The sequence below is a fragment of the Globicephala melas genome, chromosome 3 (assembly GCF_963455315.2).
Source record: "Globicephala melas chromosome 3, mGloMel1.2, whole genome shotgun sequence".
NCBI classification, from domain to species: Eukaryota; Metazoa; Chordata; class Mammalia; order Artiodactyla; family Delphinidae; genus Globicephala; species Globicephala melas.
Genome location: NC_083316.1, coordinates 129,446,524 through 129,465,222, shown reverse-complemented (window position 1 = coordinate 129,465,222; position 18,699 = coordinate 129,446,524). Strand labels below are relative to the sequence as shown.

Below are 18,699 nucleotides of genomic sequence, written 5' to 3'. Positions count from 1 at the left end.
AATCAGACTATCTTGGTGATTGGAAAGGAAGAATCTAGGATGGCTCGTGTATTTGGGCTTGGATGACTGGTATATGGTGGTTCTTCTAAAGCTCAAGGGAATAAGAGAGGATGAAAAATTTAGGGACAGGGAGAGAAAGATGATGAATTTAAATTTTGCACATGTTATATGTGAGACAGATGCCTATAGAATATCCTGATGCGTATGTCCAGAAGGGAGTTGGAATATGTTGTTTTCAGAAGTTAGTGCTGGAAATAAGGATTCAGGAGTCAGCAGCAGGTAGGGAATAGTTAAAATTACTGAAATAGGATCGATGGAGAGGGGAGGGAGTAGGGTGAGATAAGTAGAGAGCCAAGGCTGCTATTTGGGACTAAGAAGGGGTATGGGGGACTTCCTAGAGTGATGGGAAAGTTCTGTATCCTGATCTGGGTCACAGTTACACAGGCATATACACATGTAACCTGTCATGCTCTGAAGATTTGCACACTTTACTGTGTGTAAGGTACACCTCAGCTTAAAAAAAGCCAAAGGATTAGAGGGAATGTGTGGTCACAAATGTTAAGTGTTGTAAGGAGATCTAGTAAGTTAAGTACTGAAAAGCTAGATGGTATGTTTGTTTGGGTGAGAACAAGAACACTGACTTCCATGATGCTAAAATGTTCCTGGTGGGTGCACAGTAATCTTGGTGAGCTGAATCGAATTGCTGATGGACTGTACAGTCATCCCTTGATATCCTCAGAGGTATCCTGGTTCCAAGGCCCCCTGTTGATACCAAAATTGAGGGATGCTCAAGTCCCTGATATAAAATGGTGTGGTATTTGCATATAACCTACATACATCCTCTGGTATATGTTAAATCACCTTTTGATTGCTTATAATACCTAATACAGTGTAAATGCTGTGCAAATAGTTGTACATACAATGTAAATGCTATTTAAGTTGCCAGCACTTGGCAAATTTAGGTTTTGCTTTTTGGAACTTTTTGGATTTTTTTTTTTTTTCCGAATATTTTCAAACTGTGGTTGGTTGAATCTGAAGATGTGCAAGCTGTGTAGATGGAGGGCCAACTATAATCTTTTTCTTATTTAGGCAAGAAATACAGCCTGTGAATGGATCAGGACATCTCTGGCCAAACCATTAGAAGAGAAGGAAGAAGGAAAAAAACAGTTGGAAGCAGAAAAAATTGAGCAAATCAATAACAATTCAATAGAGGTAATGAAAACAACTAAGGCTTTTTTTTTTTCAATGTGGTATCGCAATTAGGGATGTAAGCACCTATTTTGTTGTACTGCTATCCATAATTTCTACCTTGTGATCCAAGATCGCAACATCTTAGTTCTAGACTATAGGATGCAAGGAGTGAAGAAAAAGAGACAAAGGGTGCATGTATGTGGCGTCATGAGAAGGTTCCCAGAAGCTGCACATGACACTTTTTATTCAAATCTTTTGGCTAAAACTTAGTCACATGGTCACACCTGACTTCAGGGGAGCCTCTGTTTTTATAGCTATGAGCCCAGTTATAAAATTATATAGCTACTATGGAAGAAAAGGAGGTTTATTGAAGGGCAGCTATTAGTCTCTGTTGCTTTCAAGATATTGTATACTTCAGTATGGGAGAAGCAGGGTGGTGTCATTTCCTCTTGTATTAAAAAAAACAATGCTCTGTGTTGTTATGCTTTGTTTTGTTTTTCCGTCCAGGATATCCATGCATTTGCAATCAGGAGCCTAGCAGAACTGACTGCCTGCTCAATTGAACTGTTTCACAAAACAGCGGCTCTGGTTCTGCATGGCAGGAAGCAGGAAGTAACAGCCATAGAAAGGAGCAGAGCCCTTTCCCAGTAAGTGTAATGAGTATCCCTCTAAATGATACAGTTTGCTGAAAGAGCTTTCTCAGTTTCTTTCCAAAGTTTTAGAAACTTTCCTCTCAGTAAGATGCTGTTCACATTGCACCATTCACATCTTAGAGGTTTGTTCATTTTGGGTTTTAGTTAATAAGTAGCCAAGGGTGTTGTTTATTTTCATTGAGCCATAAATCTATATTATAAATCTGCCCTTTTTTATTAACCAACTCATACTCGGAAAACTAGTTTTTTTTTTTCAGATCACTGACCTTAATTGAAGTAGAATTTTGCATAAGTGAAAACAGAAAATAGTTCTAATAACCTCAGTTCTTAATAACAGTTGTTGGTTATTGAGTGCTAATTATATGCCAGGTGCCATGCTAAGGGATTTATGTGTATCATTTCTAATCTTTAAAAACAACCCTCAAGATAAATAATCAGTCCAGCTTTAAAAATGAGGAAACACAAACATAAGAGAAGTTAAGTAAATTATGCCCCGGTTGTGCAGACTGGGATTTAAACCCAGGTCTATCTAAGTTTCAAACCGTATTTTTCCAGTATATTGCTGGTTTTGAACAAAAATTTGAAAAATGATAGAATGTAGGTAGTCACAGGAGGAAAAAAACCCCTACTGTTTTCTAAATAAATCTCCTAATTAAATAATGAGAATTTTCATTGGAGGAAAAAACATGATGTTCTCTCGGACATTGATGTTCTCTCGGCCATTTCTTCACCTACGGTTTCACTGCCCCTCTACAACATCCCGTAAGGAGGGGCCTTTGATGTTCTCTCAGCCATTTCTTCACCTACGGTTTCACTGCCCCTCTACAACATCCCGTAAGGAGGGGCCTAGTTTTGTCTTAAACATCCTTAGGATGAGGGATTCACAATCCCAAAGCAGACTATTCTTTGGAAAACTAGCTATTTCCACTGCATGGAATGCTCTTCCAGTCATGGCTCTTTCCTTCACTGAATTTCCTTTACTTCTTAGAGGGTCCTTTTTCACCACCCTATCTAATACTATCTTCTACCATTTTCTCATTCTTTTTTTCTTTTCTCTAACTCTAATTCACTATTACATTGATCAGTTTAACCTCCTCAAGGGTAGGATTTTTATTTTGTTTTTTAATTTATTTTTTAATAAAAAAATGTCTTATAAAATTTTTGAAGGTTACCTTCCATTCACAGTTATTACAAAATATTGGTTATATTCCCCATGTTGTTATTACAAAATATTGGCTATATTCCCCATCCTTGAGCTTGCTTGTCTTACACCCAGTAGTTTGTACCTCTCACTTCCCCACCCCTATATTGCCCCTCCCTCCCTCTCCCCACTGGTAACCACTAGTTTGTTCTCCATATCTGTGAGTCTGCTTCTTTTTTGGTATACTCACTAGTTTGTTGTATTTTTTTAGATTCCTCATATAAGTGATTTCATACAGTATTTGTCTTTCTCTGTCTGACTTATTTCACTTAGCATAAATGCCCTCCAAGTCCGTCCATGTTGCTACAGATGGCAAAATTTCGTTCTCTTTTATGGCTGGGTAGTATTCCATTGTGTATATATACCACATCTTCTTTATCCATTCATCTGTTGATGGACACTTAGGTTACTTCCATATCTTGGCGATTGTGAATAATGCTGCTGTGAACATTGGAGTGCATGTATCTTTTCAAATTAGTGTTTTTGTTTTTTTGATATATACCCAGGAGTGGAATTCCTGGGTCATATGGTAGTTCTATTTTTAGTTTTTTGAGAAACCTCCATACTACTTTTCACAATGGCTGCACCAATTTACATTCCCACCAACAGTGTACAAGCATTCCCTTTTTTCCATATCCTCACCAACATTTGTTATTTGTGTTCTTTTTGTTGATAGCCATTCTGACAGGTGTGAGATGATATCTCGTGTGGTTTTTTGTTTGTTTTTTAAATTTTCATTGGTGTATAGTTGATTTACAATGTTGTGCTAGTTTCAGCTGTACAGCAAAGTAAATCAGTTGTACATATACATACATCCATTCTTTTTTTTGGAGATTATTTTCCCATGTAGGCTATTGCAGAGTATTGAGTAGAGTTTCCTGTGCTATACAGCAGGTTATTATTAGTTATCTATTTTATATATAGTAGTGTGTATTCACCAGTCCCAACCTCCCAGTTTATCGCTTCACCCCCACCACCCCCCCGCTCCACATCCCCTGGTAGCCATAAGTTTGTTTTCTACATCCATGACTCTACTTCTGTTTTGTAAATAAGTTCATTTTTACTCTTTTTTTTAAGATTCCACATATAAGCAATATTATATGATATTTGTCATTCTGTGTCTGACTTACTTCACTCAGTATGACGATCTGTAGGTCCATCCATGTTGCTGCCTCATGTGGCTTTGATTTGCATTTCCCTGTTACATTTTCGAATTCTTTACTTGCTTTCATATCGCCATCTAGTACATATTATATATATAAATATATGTATACTTTTGTGTGTGTATAAATGTATACATATATAACTATAAACATATACAAACATCCATCTCTTTCTATATTTATAGTATCCCTGTCAATCAGCAAGTAAGTTAGTATTCATGAAAACTGGTGCTTTGCTTGTTTACTAATATATCCCCAGTGCTCAGAAGTACCTGGTACATAGAAGCCTTTCAGTAAGTATTTGTCGAATGAATGAATAAATATTTAATTTAAATATATTTCTAAATGGAATGTAGGATCTTTTAAGTACGACCTTGTCTCCTTAAAATGTATCTTAGTTATTTCCTTTGATTTAATTTGAAAGCATAGTATTTTCTAGAGAATTTTGTAGAAAAGTATTTCTCTAAGGACTGAACCTTCTCCTCCTATAACATGGGTCCCCATATATGTAGTTGAACATATATGGGGACCTAGGACCTGTTGGAACATATATGGGGACTTAGGACCTGTTTCTCCTTTTTTCCCTTCTTTCCTAGGATGACAGTTGTGTTGTGTAAAGAGTTGTCCTCTCTGTCTAAAGAGTTCACCACCTGCCTAACAACTGCTGGGGTAAGAATTCATGATTTTTATTGGGCTAATGTCTGTTTTGTTTTATTTTTAGAACAGCTTTATTAAGATATAGTTTACATATCATAAAATTTTTCCCATTTAAGTGTACGTTTCAATGGTTTTTAATATATTTACAGAGCCATGCAACAGTCACCAAAATCTAATTTTAGATCGTTTTCATCATCTCCCAGAAAACCTCATACCATTGGCAGTCACTTACCATTCCCTTCCCCTCCACATTCTTCTAGCCTTAAGCAACACTAATCTACTTTCTGTCTATAGATTTGCCTATTCTGGGCATCTAATATAAATGGGATCATACAATATTATGGTATTTTGTGTCTGTTTTCTTTCACTTAGCATAATGTTTTTGACGTTCATCCACATTGTATCAGTATTTCCTTTTATTACCTAATAACATTCTATCATATGGATATATACCACATTTATCTATTCATCAATTGATAGACATTTGGATTGTTTACTCTTCTTGGTTGTAATGAATAATGTTACTATGAGCATGCATGTATGTTTTTATTTCTCTTGGGTGGATAGCTAGGAGTGGAATTTCTGGGTCATATGGGTAATATGGACCATTAAGGAACTGTCAGACTGTTTTCCAAAGTAGTTGCACCATTTTACACCCCTGCCAGCAATGTATGAGAGTTCCAATTTCTCCACATCCTTGTTGACACTTGCTATTGTCTGGTTTTGTGTTTTTGTTTTTGTTTTTTAAACTTTTACCAGACCTAGTAGGTATGAAGTGTTATCTCATTATGGGTTTTATTTGCATTTCCCTGATGGCTGATGATGTTGAGCATCTTTTCACATGCTTGTTAGCCATTTGTATGTCTTCTATAGAGAAGTGTCTTTTCCAGTCCTTTGCCTATTTTTAAATTGGGTTGTCTTTTTATTATTATTTTATAAATTTGGTTTTTTATTTTATAATTTATTCTGATTTTAATTATTTGTCTTTTTATTATTTACTATTTATTATTGAGTTATAGAAGTTCTTTATTTTCTCTGGATACAAGTTCCTTACCAGATATATGGTATGCACATATTTTCTCCCAGTCCATGGGCGGTCCTTTCACTTTCTTGATAGTGAATAGTGATAGAGTCCAACTTGTCAATATTCTCTTTTATCACTTGTTCTTTTGGTATTGTATCTAAAGAATCATTGCCTCACCCAAGATCATGAGGATTTATTCATGTTTTTTTCTAAGAGTCTTATGTTGCAGCTCTTATGTTTACATCTATTATATATTTTGAGTTAATTTTTGTGTATGGTGTGAGGTAGGGACCCAACATTTTTTTTTTCATGTGGCTATCCAGTTGTCCCAGCACCATTTGTTGAAAAGTTTCTCCTTGTTGAATTGTCTTGGCCCTTTTTGTCTAAAATCAATGGACCATAGTCATAGGGATTTGTTTCTGGGCTCTTATTTCAGTTCCATTGATCTGTGGTATCCTATGCCAGTGCCATACTGTCTTGATTTCTGTAGCTTTGTAGTAAGTTTTGAAATCAAGAAGTGTAAGTCTTCCAACTTTCTTCTTCTTTTTCAAGATTTTTTTGTCTATTGGGGGCCCTATGCATTTCCATATGAATTTTAGGATCAGTTTGTCTATGTCTAACTGAATTTTGCAACTCGTTGTTCTTTTTTATACAGTCTTCAGTATATTTTGTGCTGCTCGCTCTCAAGACCTGTACTGAGAATGTAGACCTTGATAAGATAAAAATCCCAAAGTTGGATTCTAGTTTAAAGGGGCAGCGCCTTACTTAGACTATGGCAACTCTCATATTTTGCAGTTGCCAGCCAGTAGGAGAGTTGTAATTAAAGCTAAAGTTTTTTTGTTTTGTTTTAAGGAATTGTAAAAATTTACTGAAGGTGTGTGAACTATGGAAGATGATTCAGACATCAGTAATCATGAATTGGCATAAAATCAAGGGCATTTGAAATGGACAGATAAAAATCACTTTGTAGTACACCAAACACATACATACAGAGAACAGATAGGTGGTTGCCAGAGGCAAAGGTGGGGGCTGGGTGAAATGGGTGAAGGGGATCAAAAGGTACAAACTTCCAGTTATAAAATAAATAACGTACAGCATGTACAGCATTGGGGATGTCATGTATGTCATGATACCTATAGTTAATAATACTGTATTGCATATTTGAAAGTTGCTAAGACAGTAGATCTTAAAAGTTGTCATCACGAGAAAAAAAATTACTTCACTGTGTATAGTGATGGATGTTGACTGGTCTTATTATCATCATTTTGCCATGTATGCAGATAGTAAATCATTAGTTTGTACATATGCAATTAGTATAGTGTTGTATGTCAGTTATACCTCAATTAAAAAAAATCAGCTCGTAGTTAAGGGTATAAGGGTCAGTGTGGCAGCAAAGTTATTCTGGGCCCTTAAATTTATTTTAGTTAAGAGCATGGCCCAAATTAATTCTTCTCACTTTGAGTTTAGATTTTTCCTATAAGGGATAATTCTGTGATATAGTTTCTCTTTTCCTCTTAGTATTTTCTTTAAAAGAGCTTCTGGGTTTCCTGAAGTTAATCTTCTGAGGCTAAAGTTTTCCATGTGTTTCATAAAGATACTTTAACCCAGCAAGTCAACTCTAAGGTGCTAACACATGCAAGTATTAAATTTGCATTATTTGTCTCCACATTTTCCAAACAGCCCATCTTAAAAACGAGTTGAGTATTTTGAGCGCATGTTTCATATCTGTATATTTTGTTTTAAAATTTTTCTAAAGTTTTTGTGGTCAAATATACCATTTCTATCTCCCTTCCAAAATGAATATACTTTTTAAAGTTAGTAAAAACTACAAAGGCAGGGCTTCCCTGGTGGCACAGTGGTTGAGAGTCTGCCTGCCAATGCAGGGGACACGGGTTCGTGCCCCGGTCCAGGAAGATCCCACATGCCGCGGAGCGGCTGGGCCCGTGAGCCATGGCTGCTGAGCCTGCGCGTCCAGAGCCTGTGCTCCGCAACGGGAGAGGCCACAACAGTGAGAGGCCCGCGTACCGAAAAACAAAAACAAACAAACAAAAAACTACAAAGGCATACACTCTCAATTTGGATAGAAGGAAATTTAAAGCCCTTCTTGAGTCTGATCCAGACTTTGTCTATGCTTATATTTATATTTGGGTATGTGTGGGTGTGTTTCAAAGTGGAGTCATACTTTATTTATTTTTGAATTTTTGAATTCTATTTAATGTATTTTTTTATACAGCAGGTTCTTATTAGTTATCCATTTTATACATATTAGTGTATACACGTCAATCCCAATCTCCCAGTTCATCACACCACCACCACCACCGCCCACATCTTTCCCCCCTTGTGTCCATACATTTGTTGTCTACATCTGTGTCTCAGTTTCTGCCCTACAAACCGGTTCATCTGTACCATTTTTCTAGGTTCCACATATATGCATTAATATACGATATTTGTTTTTCTCTTCCTGACTTACTTCACTCTGTATGACAGTCTCTAGATTCATCCACGTCTCTACAAATGACCCAATTTCGTTCCTTTTTATGGCTGAGTATTATTCCATTGTATATATATATACCACATCTTCTTTATCCATTTGTCTGTCGATGGGCATTTAGGTTGCTTCCATGACCTGGCTATTGTAAATAGTGCTGCAATGAACATTGGGGTGCATGACTCTTTTTGAATTATGGTTTTCCTGGGTATATGCCCAGTAGCGGGATTGCTGGGTCATATGGTAATTCTATTTTTAGTTTTTTAACGAACCTCCATCCTGTTCTGCATAGTGGCTGTATCAATTTACATTCCCACCAACAGTGCAAGAGGGTTCCCTTTTCTCCACACCCTCTAGCATTTGTTGTTTGTAGATTTTCTGATGATGCCCATTCTGACTGGTGTGAGGTGATACGTCATTGTAGTTTTGATTTGAATTTCTCTAATAATCAGTGATATTGAGCAACTTTTCATGTGCTTCTTTGCTATCTGTATATCTTCTTTGGAGAAATGTCTATTTAGGTCTTCCCCATTTTTGGATTGGGTTTTTTTTTTTTTTAATATTGACCTACATGAGCTGTTTATATATTTGGGAGATTAATCCTTTGTCCATTGATTCATTTGCAAATATTTTCTCCCATTCTGAGGGCTGTCTTTTCGTCTTGTTTGTAGTTTTCTTTGCAAAAGCTTTTAAGTTTCATTAGGTCCCATTTGTTTATTTTTGTTTTTATTTCCATTACTCTAGGAGGTGGATCAAAAAGGATCTTGCTGTGATTTATGTCAAAGAGTGTTCTTCCTATGTTTTCCTCTAAGAGTTTTATAGTGTCTGGTCTTACATTTAGGTCTCTAATCCATTTTGACTTTATTTTTATGTATGGTGTTTAAGGAGTGTTCTAATTTCATTCTTTAACATGTAGCTGTCCAGTTTTCCCACCACCACTTACTGAAGAGACTGTCTTTTCTCCATTGTATATCCTTGCCTCCTTTGTCATAGATTAGTTGACCATAGGTGCATGGGTTTATCTCTGGGCTTTCTATCCTGTTACATTGATCTATATTTCTGTTTTTGTGTCAGTACCATATAGTCTTGATTACTGTAGCTTTGTAGTATAGTCTGAAGTCAGGGAGTCTGATTCCCCCAGCTCTGATTTTTTTCCCTCAAGAGTGCTTTGGCTATTCGGGGTCTTTTGTGTCTCCATACAAATTTTAAGATTTTTTGTTCTACTTCTGTAAAAAATGCCATTGCTAATTTGATAAGGATTGCACTGAATCAGTAAATTGTTTTGGGTAGTATAGGCATTTTCACAATATTGATTCTTCCAGTCCAAGAACATGGTATATCTCTCCATCTGTTTGTATCATCTTTAATTTCTTACATCAGTGTCTTATAGTTTTCTGCATACAGGTCTTTTGTCTCCCTAGGTAAGTTTATTCCTAGGTATTTTATTCTTTCTGTTGCAGTGGTAAATGGGAGTGTTTCCTTAATTTTCTTTCAGATTTTTCATCATTAGTGTATAGAAATGCAAGAGATTTCTGTGCATTAATTTTGTATCCTGCAACTTTACCAAATTGATTGATTAGCTCTAATAGTTTTCTGGTGGCATCTTTAGGATTCTCTATGTATAGTATCACGTCATCTGCAAACAGTGACAGTTTTACTTCTTCTTTTCCAATTTATATTCCTTTTATTTCTTTTTCTTCTCTGATTGCTGTGGCTAGGACTTCCAAAACTATGTTGAATAATAGTGGTGAGTGTGGACATTCTTGTCTTGTTCCTGATCTTAGAGGAAATGCTTTCAGTTTTTCACCATTGATGATGATGTTTGCTGTTGGTTTGTCATATATGGCCTTTATTATGTTGAGGTAGGTTCTCTCTATGCCCGCTTTCTGGAGAGCTTTTGTCATAAATGGGTGTTGAATTTTGTGAAAAGCTTTTTCTACATCTATTGAGATGATCATATGGTTTTTATTCTTCAGTTTGTTAATATAGTATATTGCATTGATCTGTTTGCATATACTGAAGAATCCTTGCATCCCTGGGATAAATCCCACTTGATCATGGTATATGATATTTTTAATATGTTGTTAGTTTCTGTTTACTAGTACTTTGTTGAGGATTTTTGCATCTATATTCATCAGTGATATTGGTCTGTAATTTTCTTGTTTTGTAGTATCTTTGTCTGGTTTTGGTATCAGGGTGATGGTGGCCTCATAGAATGAGTTTGGGAGTGTTCCTTCCTCTGCAATTTTTTGAGAAGGAATTTGGAATTTGAGGAATTTGAGAAGGAATAGGTTGAGAAGGATGGGTGGTAGCTCTTCTCTAAATGTTTGATAGAATTCACCTGTGAAGCCATCTGGTCCTGGATTTTTGTTTGTTGGAAGATTTTTAATCACACTTTCAATATCATTACTTGTGATTGGTCTGTTCATATTTTCTATTTCCTCCTGGTTCAGTCTTGGAAGGTTATACCTTTCTAAGAATTTGTCCATTTCTTCCAGGTTGTCCATTTTATTGGCATAGAGTTGCTTGTAGTAGTCTCTTAGGGTGCTTTGTATTTCTGCGGTGTCTGTTGTAACTTCTCCTTTTTCATTTCTAAGTTTACTGATTTGAGTCCTCTCCCTCTCTTTCTTGATGAGTCTGGCTAATGTTTATCAATTTTGTTTATCTTCTCAAAGAACCAGCTTTTAGTTTTATTGATCTTTGCTATTGTTTTCTTTGTTTCTATTTCATTTATTTCTACTCTGATCTTTATGATTTCTTTCCTTCTGTTAACTTTGGGTTTTGTTTGTTCTTCTTTCTCTAGTTCCTTTAGGTGTAAGGTTAGATTATTTACTTAAGATTTTTCTTGTTTCTTGAGGCTTGTATTGTTGTAAACTTCCCTCTTAGAACTACTTTTGCTGCTTGCTATATAGGTTTTGGATTGTCATGTTTTCATTGTCACTTGTCTCTAGGTATTTTTTGATTTCTCCAGTGATCTCTTGGGTATTTAGTAATGTATTGTTCAGCCTCCATGTGTTTGTGTTTTTTACGTTTTTTCCCTGTAATTGATTTCTAATCTCATAGCATTGTGGTCAGAAAAGATGCTTGATATGATTTAAATTTTCTTAAATTTACTGAGGCTTGATTTCTGACCCAAGATGTGATCTATCCTGGAGAATGTTCTGTGCGCACTTGAGAAGAAAGTGTAATCTGCTGTTTTAGGAATGAATGTCCTATAAATATCAATTAAATCTATTTGGTTTCTTGTATCATTTAAAGCTTGTGTTTCCTTATTAATTTTCTGTTTGGATGATCTGTCCATTGGTGTAAGTGAGGTGTTAAAAGTCCCCCACTATTACTGTGTTACTGTTGATTTCCTCTTTTATAGCTGTTAGAAGTTGCCTTATGTATTGAGGTGCTCCTATGTTGGGTGCATATATATTTATAATTGTTATATCTTCTTCTTGAATTGATCCCTTGATCATTATGTAGTGTCCTTCCTTGTCTCTTATAACATTCTTTATTTTAAAGACTATTTTATCTGATATGAATATCGCTACTCCAGCTTTCTTTTGATTTCCATTTGCATGGAATATCTTTTTCCATCCCCTCACTTTCAGTCTGTATGTGTCCCTAGGTCTGAAGTGGGTCTCTTGTAGACAGCATATACATGGGTTTTGTTTTTGTATCCATTCAGCGAGCCTGTGTCTTTTGGTTGGAGCATTTAATCCATTCACACATTTAAGGTAATTATCGATATGTATGTTCCTATTACCATTTTCTTAATTGTTTTGGGTTTGTTTTTGTAGGTCCTTTTCTTCTCTTGTGTTTCCCACTTAGAGAAGTTCCTTTAGCATTTGTTGCAGAGCTGGTTTGATGGTGCTGAATTCTCTTAGCTTTTGCTTGTCTGTTCAGCTTTTGATTTCTCCATCGAATCTGAATGAGATCTTTGCTGGGTAGAGTAATCTTGGTTGTACGTTCTTCCCTTTCATCACTTTCAATATCTCATGCCACCTTCTGTCTTGTAGAGTTTCTGCTGAGAAATCAGCTGTTAACCTTATGGGAGTTCCCTTGTATGTTATTTGTCATTTTTCCCTTGCTGCTTTCAATAATTTTTCTTTGTCTTTATTTTTTGCCCATTTGATTACTATGTGTCTCGGCATGTTTCTTCTTGGATTTATCCTGTATGGGACTCTCTGCACTTCCTGGACTTGGGTGGCTATTTCTTTTCCCATGTTAGGGAAGTTTTCAACTATAATCTCTTAAAATATTTTCTTGGGTCCTTTCTCTCTCTCTTCTCCTTCTGGGACCCCTATAATGTGAGTGTTGTTGCTTTTAATGTTGTCCCAGAGGTCTCTTAGGCTGTCTTCATTCCTTTTCATTCTTTTTTCTTTATTCTGTTCCACAGCAGTGAATTCCACCATTCTGTCTTCCTGGTCACTTATTCGTTCTTCTGCCTCAGTTATTCTGCTATTGATTCCTTCTAGTGTATTTTTCATTTGTTATTATATTGTTCACCTCTGTTTGTTCTTTAATTCTTCTAGGTCTTTGTTAAACATTTCTTGCATCTTCTGTATCTTTGCCTCCATTCTTTTTCTGAGGTCCTGGATCATCTTCACTATCATTATTCTGAATGTTTTTTTCTGGAAGGTTCCCTATCTCCACTTCATTTAGTTGTTTTTCTGGGGTTTTATCTTGTTCCTTCATCTGGTACATAGCCCTCTGACTTTTCATCTTTTCTATCTTTCTGTGAATGTGGTTTTTGCTCCACAGGCTGCAGGATGGTAGTTCTTCTTGCTTCTGCTGTCTGCCCTCTGGTGGATGAGGCTATCTAAGAGGCCTGTGCAAGTTTCCTCATGGGAGGGACTGGTGGTGGGTAGAGCTGGCTGTTGCTCTGGTGGGCAGAGCTCAGTAAAACTTTCATCCGCTTGTCTGCTGATGGGTGGGGCTGGGTTCCCTCCCTGTTGGTTGTTTGGCCTGAGGCGACCCAACACTGGAGCCTACCCGGGCTCTTTGGTGGGGCTAATGGCGGGTTCTGGGAGGGCTCACGCCAAGGAGTACTTCCCAGAACTTCTGCTGCCAGTGTCTTTGTCCTCACAGTGAGACACAGCCACCCCCGTCTCTGCAGGAGACCCTCCAACACTAGCAGGTAGGTCTGGTTCAGTCTCCCCTGGGGTCACTGCTCCTTCCCCTGGGTCCTGATGCACACACTACTTTGTGTCTGCCCTCCAGGAGTGGAGTCTCTGTTTCCCCCAGTTCTGTCGAAGTCCTGCAGTCAAATCCTGCTAGCCTTCAATGTGTGATTCTCTAGGAATTCCTCTTCCCATTGCCGGACTCCCAGGTTGGGAAGCCCGACGTGGGGCTCAGAACCTTCACTCCAGTGGGTGGACTTCTGTGGTTACATGTTCTCTGGTTTGTGAGTCACCCACCCAGCAGTTATGGATTTGATTTTATTGTGATGTGCCGCTCCTACCATCTCATTGTGGCTTCTCCTTCGTCTTTGGATGTAGGGTATCTTTTTTGGTGAGCTCCAGTGTCTTCCTGTCGATGATTGTTCAGCAGTTAGTTGTGATTCCGGTGCTCTCGCAGGAGGGAGTGAGAGCATGTCCTTCTACTCCGCCATCTTGAACCAATCATCATATTTTACCTATTGTTTTTTAATGTGCTATGCTCGCTTAACACATTATCCTTTGTTCTAGGTCAAGGAAAAGGCAGACGTCCTTAATCCGTTAATCACTGCAGTATTTCTAGAGGTTAGTAGTACTAATTGTTTTTTAAGTCTCTAACTTCTAGGGCATTATGTATTAATAACTCTTTAAGTTTTCATTTTTTGTTTTTTTCACTAGTTTAGCGTGTTGATGCAGATATGACCAAAATGGTGTATATTTTATCATATTTCCTGTTCATTAATTATAAACCATAAAGATGAAGGTGCCAGGTAAAGTGCAGTGGAAGAAGCGGTAGGCTGTCATTACTTAGTACTACCCCTTTGTAATTAATGGACGGTTCTCATTAATGAAACATCTTCTGGAGACTAGCTAGTAAACATGATGCGCTGAAAATTACAAATAGGCTAGCACTGCTCCTTAAAGGAGTAAGGTTTATGCAGAGGAGATTAGTTACAAAACAAAACAAAAGAAAACAAAACATTTTGTCATTTTCTTGCGCAGAAATTTGCTTTATTATGTCAAAAAGCTACCTGTGTTTACATAATCCGTGTCAGTTCATTAGATTTAAGAAGGTAGGTGGTTTAAGTCCATGGATGGATTATATCGCTGCCATGTATGATGCTTTCTGGATTCCATGATTTAAGAACTCTATCTTAGGACTTCCTTGGTGGCACAGTGGTTAAGAATCCACCTGCCAATGCAGGGGACACAGGTCTGAGCCCTGGTCCAATGCAGGGGACGTGGGTTCGAGCCCTGGTCCGGGAAGCAGAGCAACTAATAAGCCTGTGCACCACAATTACTGAGCTGTGCTCTAGAGCCCGCGAACCACAACTACTAAGCCTGTGTGCTGCAACTACTGAAGCCTGCATGCCTAGAACCCATGTTACACAACAAGAAAAGCCACCGCAATGAGAAGCCCGCACACCGCAATGAAGAGTAGCCTCTGCTCGCCGCAACTAGAGAAAGCCCGCATGCAGCAATGAAGACCCAACGCAGCCAAAAATAAATAAATAAATAAATAAATAAATTTATATTGATAAAAAGAGAAAACCACAGAAGGCAGAAAAAGTGAAAGATAAAAAAAAAACGAACTATCTTGTAAATTAATTGTGCAGAAATTTAGATGTTTGATGATTTGTTTAAAACATATTTATCTAAGTCTGAGGGGAGAAAATATATTTGATAATCAGTTAGGTTTTAAATATGAATTGAAAAAAATTTTTTGCCACCAGAGTGTTACTTCTTTAGTTTTAGATTCTTTTAAAATTACCGATGAAGAAATGCCTTTCATTCCTTAACTGCATAGTTTTCCTTTAATAGGGAAATTATTCTGATCAATTAAGCAATTTTAAAAAAAATAAGTGTATGATTTAGTAGATGGCAGAGTGGTAGAGATGAAAGAAGTTTGCAAACCAGGAGCCCAGTCCTGTCCTAGGTCTCCCCTGATTCGCACTATGACCATGGACCAGGGGTTTACCTTCTTGGCAATCTTGTTATCTTTATATACAAAATAAGAGATTTAACTAGATGTGCTGTGAGGTCTCTTTTGGCTGCAAAACTTGGTATCAAACGTCACACTGAAGTTTAAACGGGTTCTTGCCATTGATAAATCAAAACAAGGTAAGCTCACTTGATATGGTTACCCTTTTGTTATTCTGAGTTGGTTGTTCTTGCTTACAGATTTGAAACACTCTTGTCCTTGAAATTATACATTTTTATTTTAAGGTAATGAACTCTTATGCTTCTGGAAAGTCAGAACTTGTCAGATATAAATGAAGTCTGGCAAACTCTGAGCATAATGATTCTAAGTTTTTCATATGTCTCTTGTAGTAGACAGAAACATATCTGTACTTTATCATCTTTAAAAGCAGTATTCCTTCTTTATCTTTGTGAGCACCTGTCGCATGTTCACTGATTACGTTGAGTCCATGGAAGAAGAACAATCACAATGGACTAGAAATCCTATTGATGTAGGATTCATATCCTTCTGAAATCCTCTTTGAGTAATTGACTAAAATGCTGTGATAGGATCTACCCATTCAATCAAGGAATAAATAAGCTTTGAATGCCGTATTTGAGCAAGATGCCAAAGAATGGCTATCATTCTAATGGGCAAGTTGGACAAAAATGGTGACATTCTTTTTTGGTGCTGTCATATCATTTTAAGAGCTAGATCAAAACAAACAAACAAACAAACAAAAAAAAAAAAAGAGCTAGATTATTCTTTCCCCTATAAGTTTAGTGAAATGGTTAAGTATGTAATCTTATTTGCCAGGCTACAGATATAGTTAGATTGTAAAAATTAATTTGTTTTTTTTGTTGTCTTATAATATATTTTCTCTTTTAAGTGACTGCAGTATTTTCTTTTTCTTATTTTTCAATCCTTATCCTTATAGGCATCAAACAGTGCTTCCTACATTCAGGATGCCTTTCAGCTACTTCTACCTGTGCTGGAGATCTCTCTTATTGAGAACAAGACTGAATTACCAGAGGCATGAGCTACAGGTCCAGAGGCCTTTGTCAGGACACTGAAGAACAGAGAAGATTCTAGCTGAGACTTGTGATGGCCAACAAATGCCACTCTTTTCTGGGTACCCCTGGAGAAGTGAGGGAGAAAGGTTATTTTAATATATAAAAATCCAGGCAGAAGAGCATGTTTAAGGAAGTTTGTTGCCTTCAGTGCTTGGTTGAAGTATTCAGGTCCTCACACTGCTCTTCCCAGTTGTTATAATTAATAAATTATTTGAAAAGAAGTTTTATACAAAGTTAAAAAATAATAGCTCATAAGGTTAAGGGGACACTCAGGCAAAAATATTGGTCTTTCTTTGACAAGAGGCAAAACACTAAAAATTTTGCAGTGGCTGTAATTTTGCAGTCCATGGATGTAATTGGTTGTTAAGCAAGAGGAAAAGGAATTCAGTATTCTGGACTTCATGTGCTTGATCTGTTAATGCCATTTTCTTTCTCCTCTCTATAATAAAATCTATGGCTTTAAGAAAACCGAGTATATATAAACTCTGTAATGATTACCCTTTATTACATGAATTCTTAGAATTGGTTAGAAAGTTTCATCTCCTCTTTAATTCTCAGTAGATATTTGGCATTGAAGAGAAGCTTATAGAATATACTTAGAGCCACATGAATGGACTATAGCAAGGTGCCCTTTGGCTTCAAATTGCTTTCCCACTGCAAGATGACAAGCTTCAAGTTGTAGTTGACCCCCCTTTACGGGATTCATGACCAATAAATGCAATTTAGAGAAACAGTTTCATGTTTGCAGATATTCTGAGTCTCCAGGATGTTTTTCATGCATACCCGATATGCAGGATAAATTCTGTAATAGCCAACTCCAAAGGAGTGTTGAAGCTCTTTCAATGATGGGGATTTTGTTGTTTGAATATTGAAGTGGACTGTAGAGTCCCATAGAAATGATGTTTATGTATAACAGGATTAAGACAGTGTATTTTTCCTCATTCTTTTTTGTTTCTTTTAATGTATTCTTTAGCATGTTTATAAATATAACTTTTATCTTTCATACCTTAAGCCTTCTTTTGCTTTGTTCAACAATCTAAAAGACTTATAGGTTATCTTCTTCCTGAAAGCTATTTTGGTATCCACTCTTTTAAAAAAAATTTCTCCAAGTTTGTGGGTTTTAATGATTCAGGTAACTTTTGTGAGCTCTGCCCCTTATCTTTTAAAACCTTTAAATAAAATATAATAATCGTGTCAGTTGATCCTTTTATTTACTTTTGCAAATGTGAGCCCTGATATCTTCTCAGACCACAGAAATAGCAAAGCGAACCTATAACAGGTTGATATCAAGACTATTTCTGTGTGATCACCTTATGTGGGGTAGGGGGCAGTTTGTTAGCAAGGAGGAAAATAAGTAGATTTGGACTAAAAAGATACACCAACATCCCTAAAATGTTACTCTGCTTATATTCTGTTCTAACATGATGAGAAAAGGTTTTGAATATTTCTTTTTATAGAAACATTTAACCCTTCCCAAAGTGAGCAATTCTGTAATTTCAGAAAAACAGTTGTGTTGTGGTAAGTAAAGCTGGTGTCCCCAGCCCTAATTTGTGCCTCAGGCCCAGTTGCTGTGTCTGAACCTGGATCCCTGAGGGTGGTATTTCTTGAGTAAGGTTTAGAAACTGGCCACACTACCTACTACCTGTTCAGATTCTCATATAAGGGCAGTTTGCAGTTTTTACTCTTTGATCTGGAAACACATCTAAGGTTTTTCTTTTAAGAAGAGGGGTATAGATGTGGGGGATAGAACAGTGACTTTTTATGCCTGTCCATTTTGCAGCCCTCAGTTTCACCTGTTTTAGATTAGACCTTACAAAAGGCCATTGTGAGTCACTGTCTCTTCTTTCTCTCTCATCCCTCTCATCAGGTTTGCCCACCCACTCACATGTGTTTTAGTGGATTTAGGAGACCACCAATGAAATGATGAAAGGACCAATGAATTCTGAGTAACAGTTACCTACCTTTCACCTAGAATATAATGAAAAAGAATGAAAGTTCTTTGATTCAGTAGAGTAAGGGAAGTAAGAGCATAAACATTCATTGATAGGTGGAATAGGTAGATTCAGGGGACTCATTGGAACCTGTTGGATTATGGTGATGGTTTTTGGATGGTGCATGCTTCATTATTCCATTTGGGGTGAG

The 18,699-nt window shown here is 36.9% G+C and overlaps 1 protein-coding gene across 3 annotated transcripts in view; it reads left to right on the top strand.

Annotated features, from left to right (window-relative positions):
* The window catches only part of FAM114A2 (family with sequence similarity 114 member A2), a 35,991-nt gene extending 18,429 nt beyond the window's left edge, over nt 1-17,562 (top strand). For all 3 annotated transcript variants that reach the window (XM_070045214.1, XM_030834189.3, XM_030834187.3), the window contains exons 10-14: nt 1,090-1,212; nt 1,699-1,838; nt 4,805-4,877; nt 14,056-14,109; nt 16,422-17,562. In XM_070045214.1, coding sequence (XP_069901315.1) covers nt 1,090-1,212; nt 1,699-1,838; nt 4,805-4,877; nt 14,056-14,109; nt 16,422-16,523 — 492 coding nt within the window. In that variant the 3' untranslated portion in view covers nt 16,524-17,562. The remainder of the gene's footprint in view (nt 1-1,089; nt 1,213-1,698; nt 1,839-4,804; nt 4,878-14,055; nt 14,110-16,421) is intronic.
* Nucleotides 17,563-18,699: the final 1,137 nt, after the last annotated feature.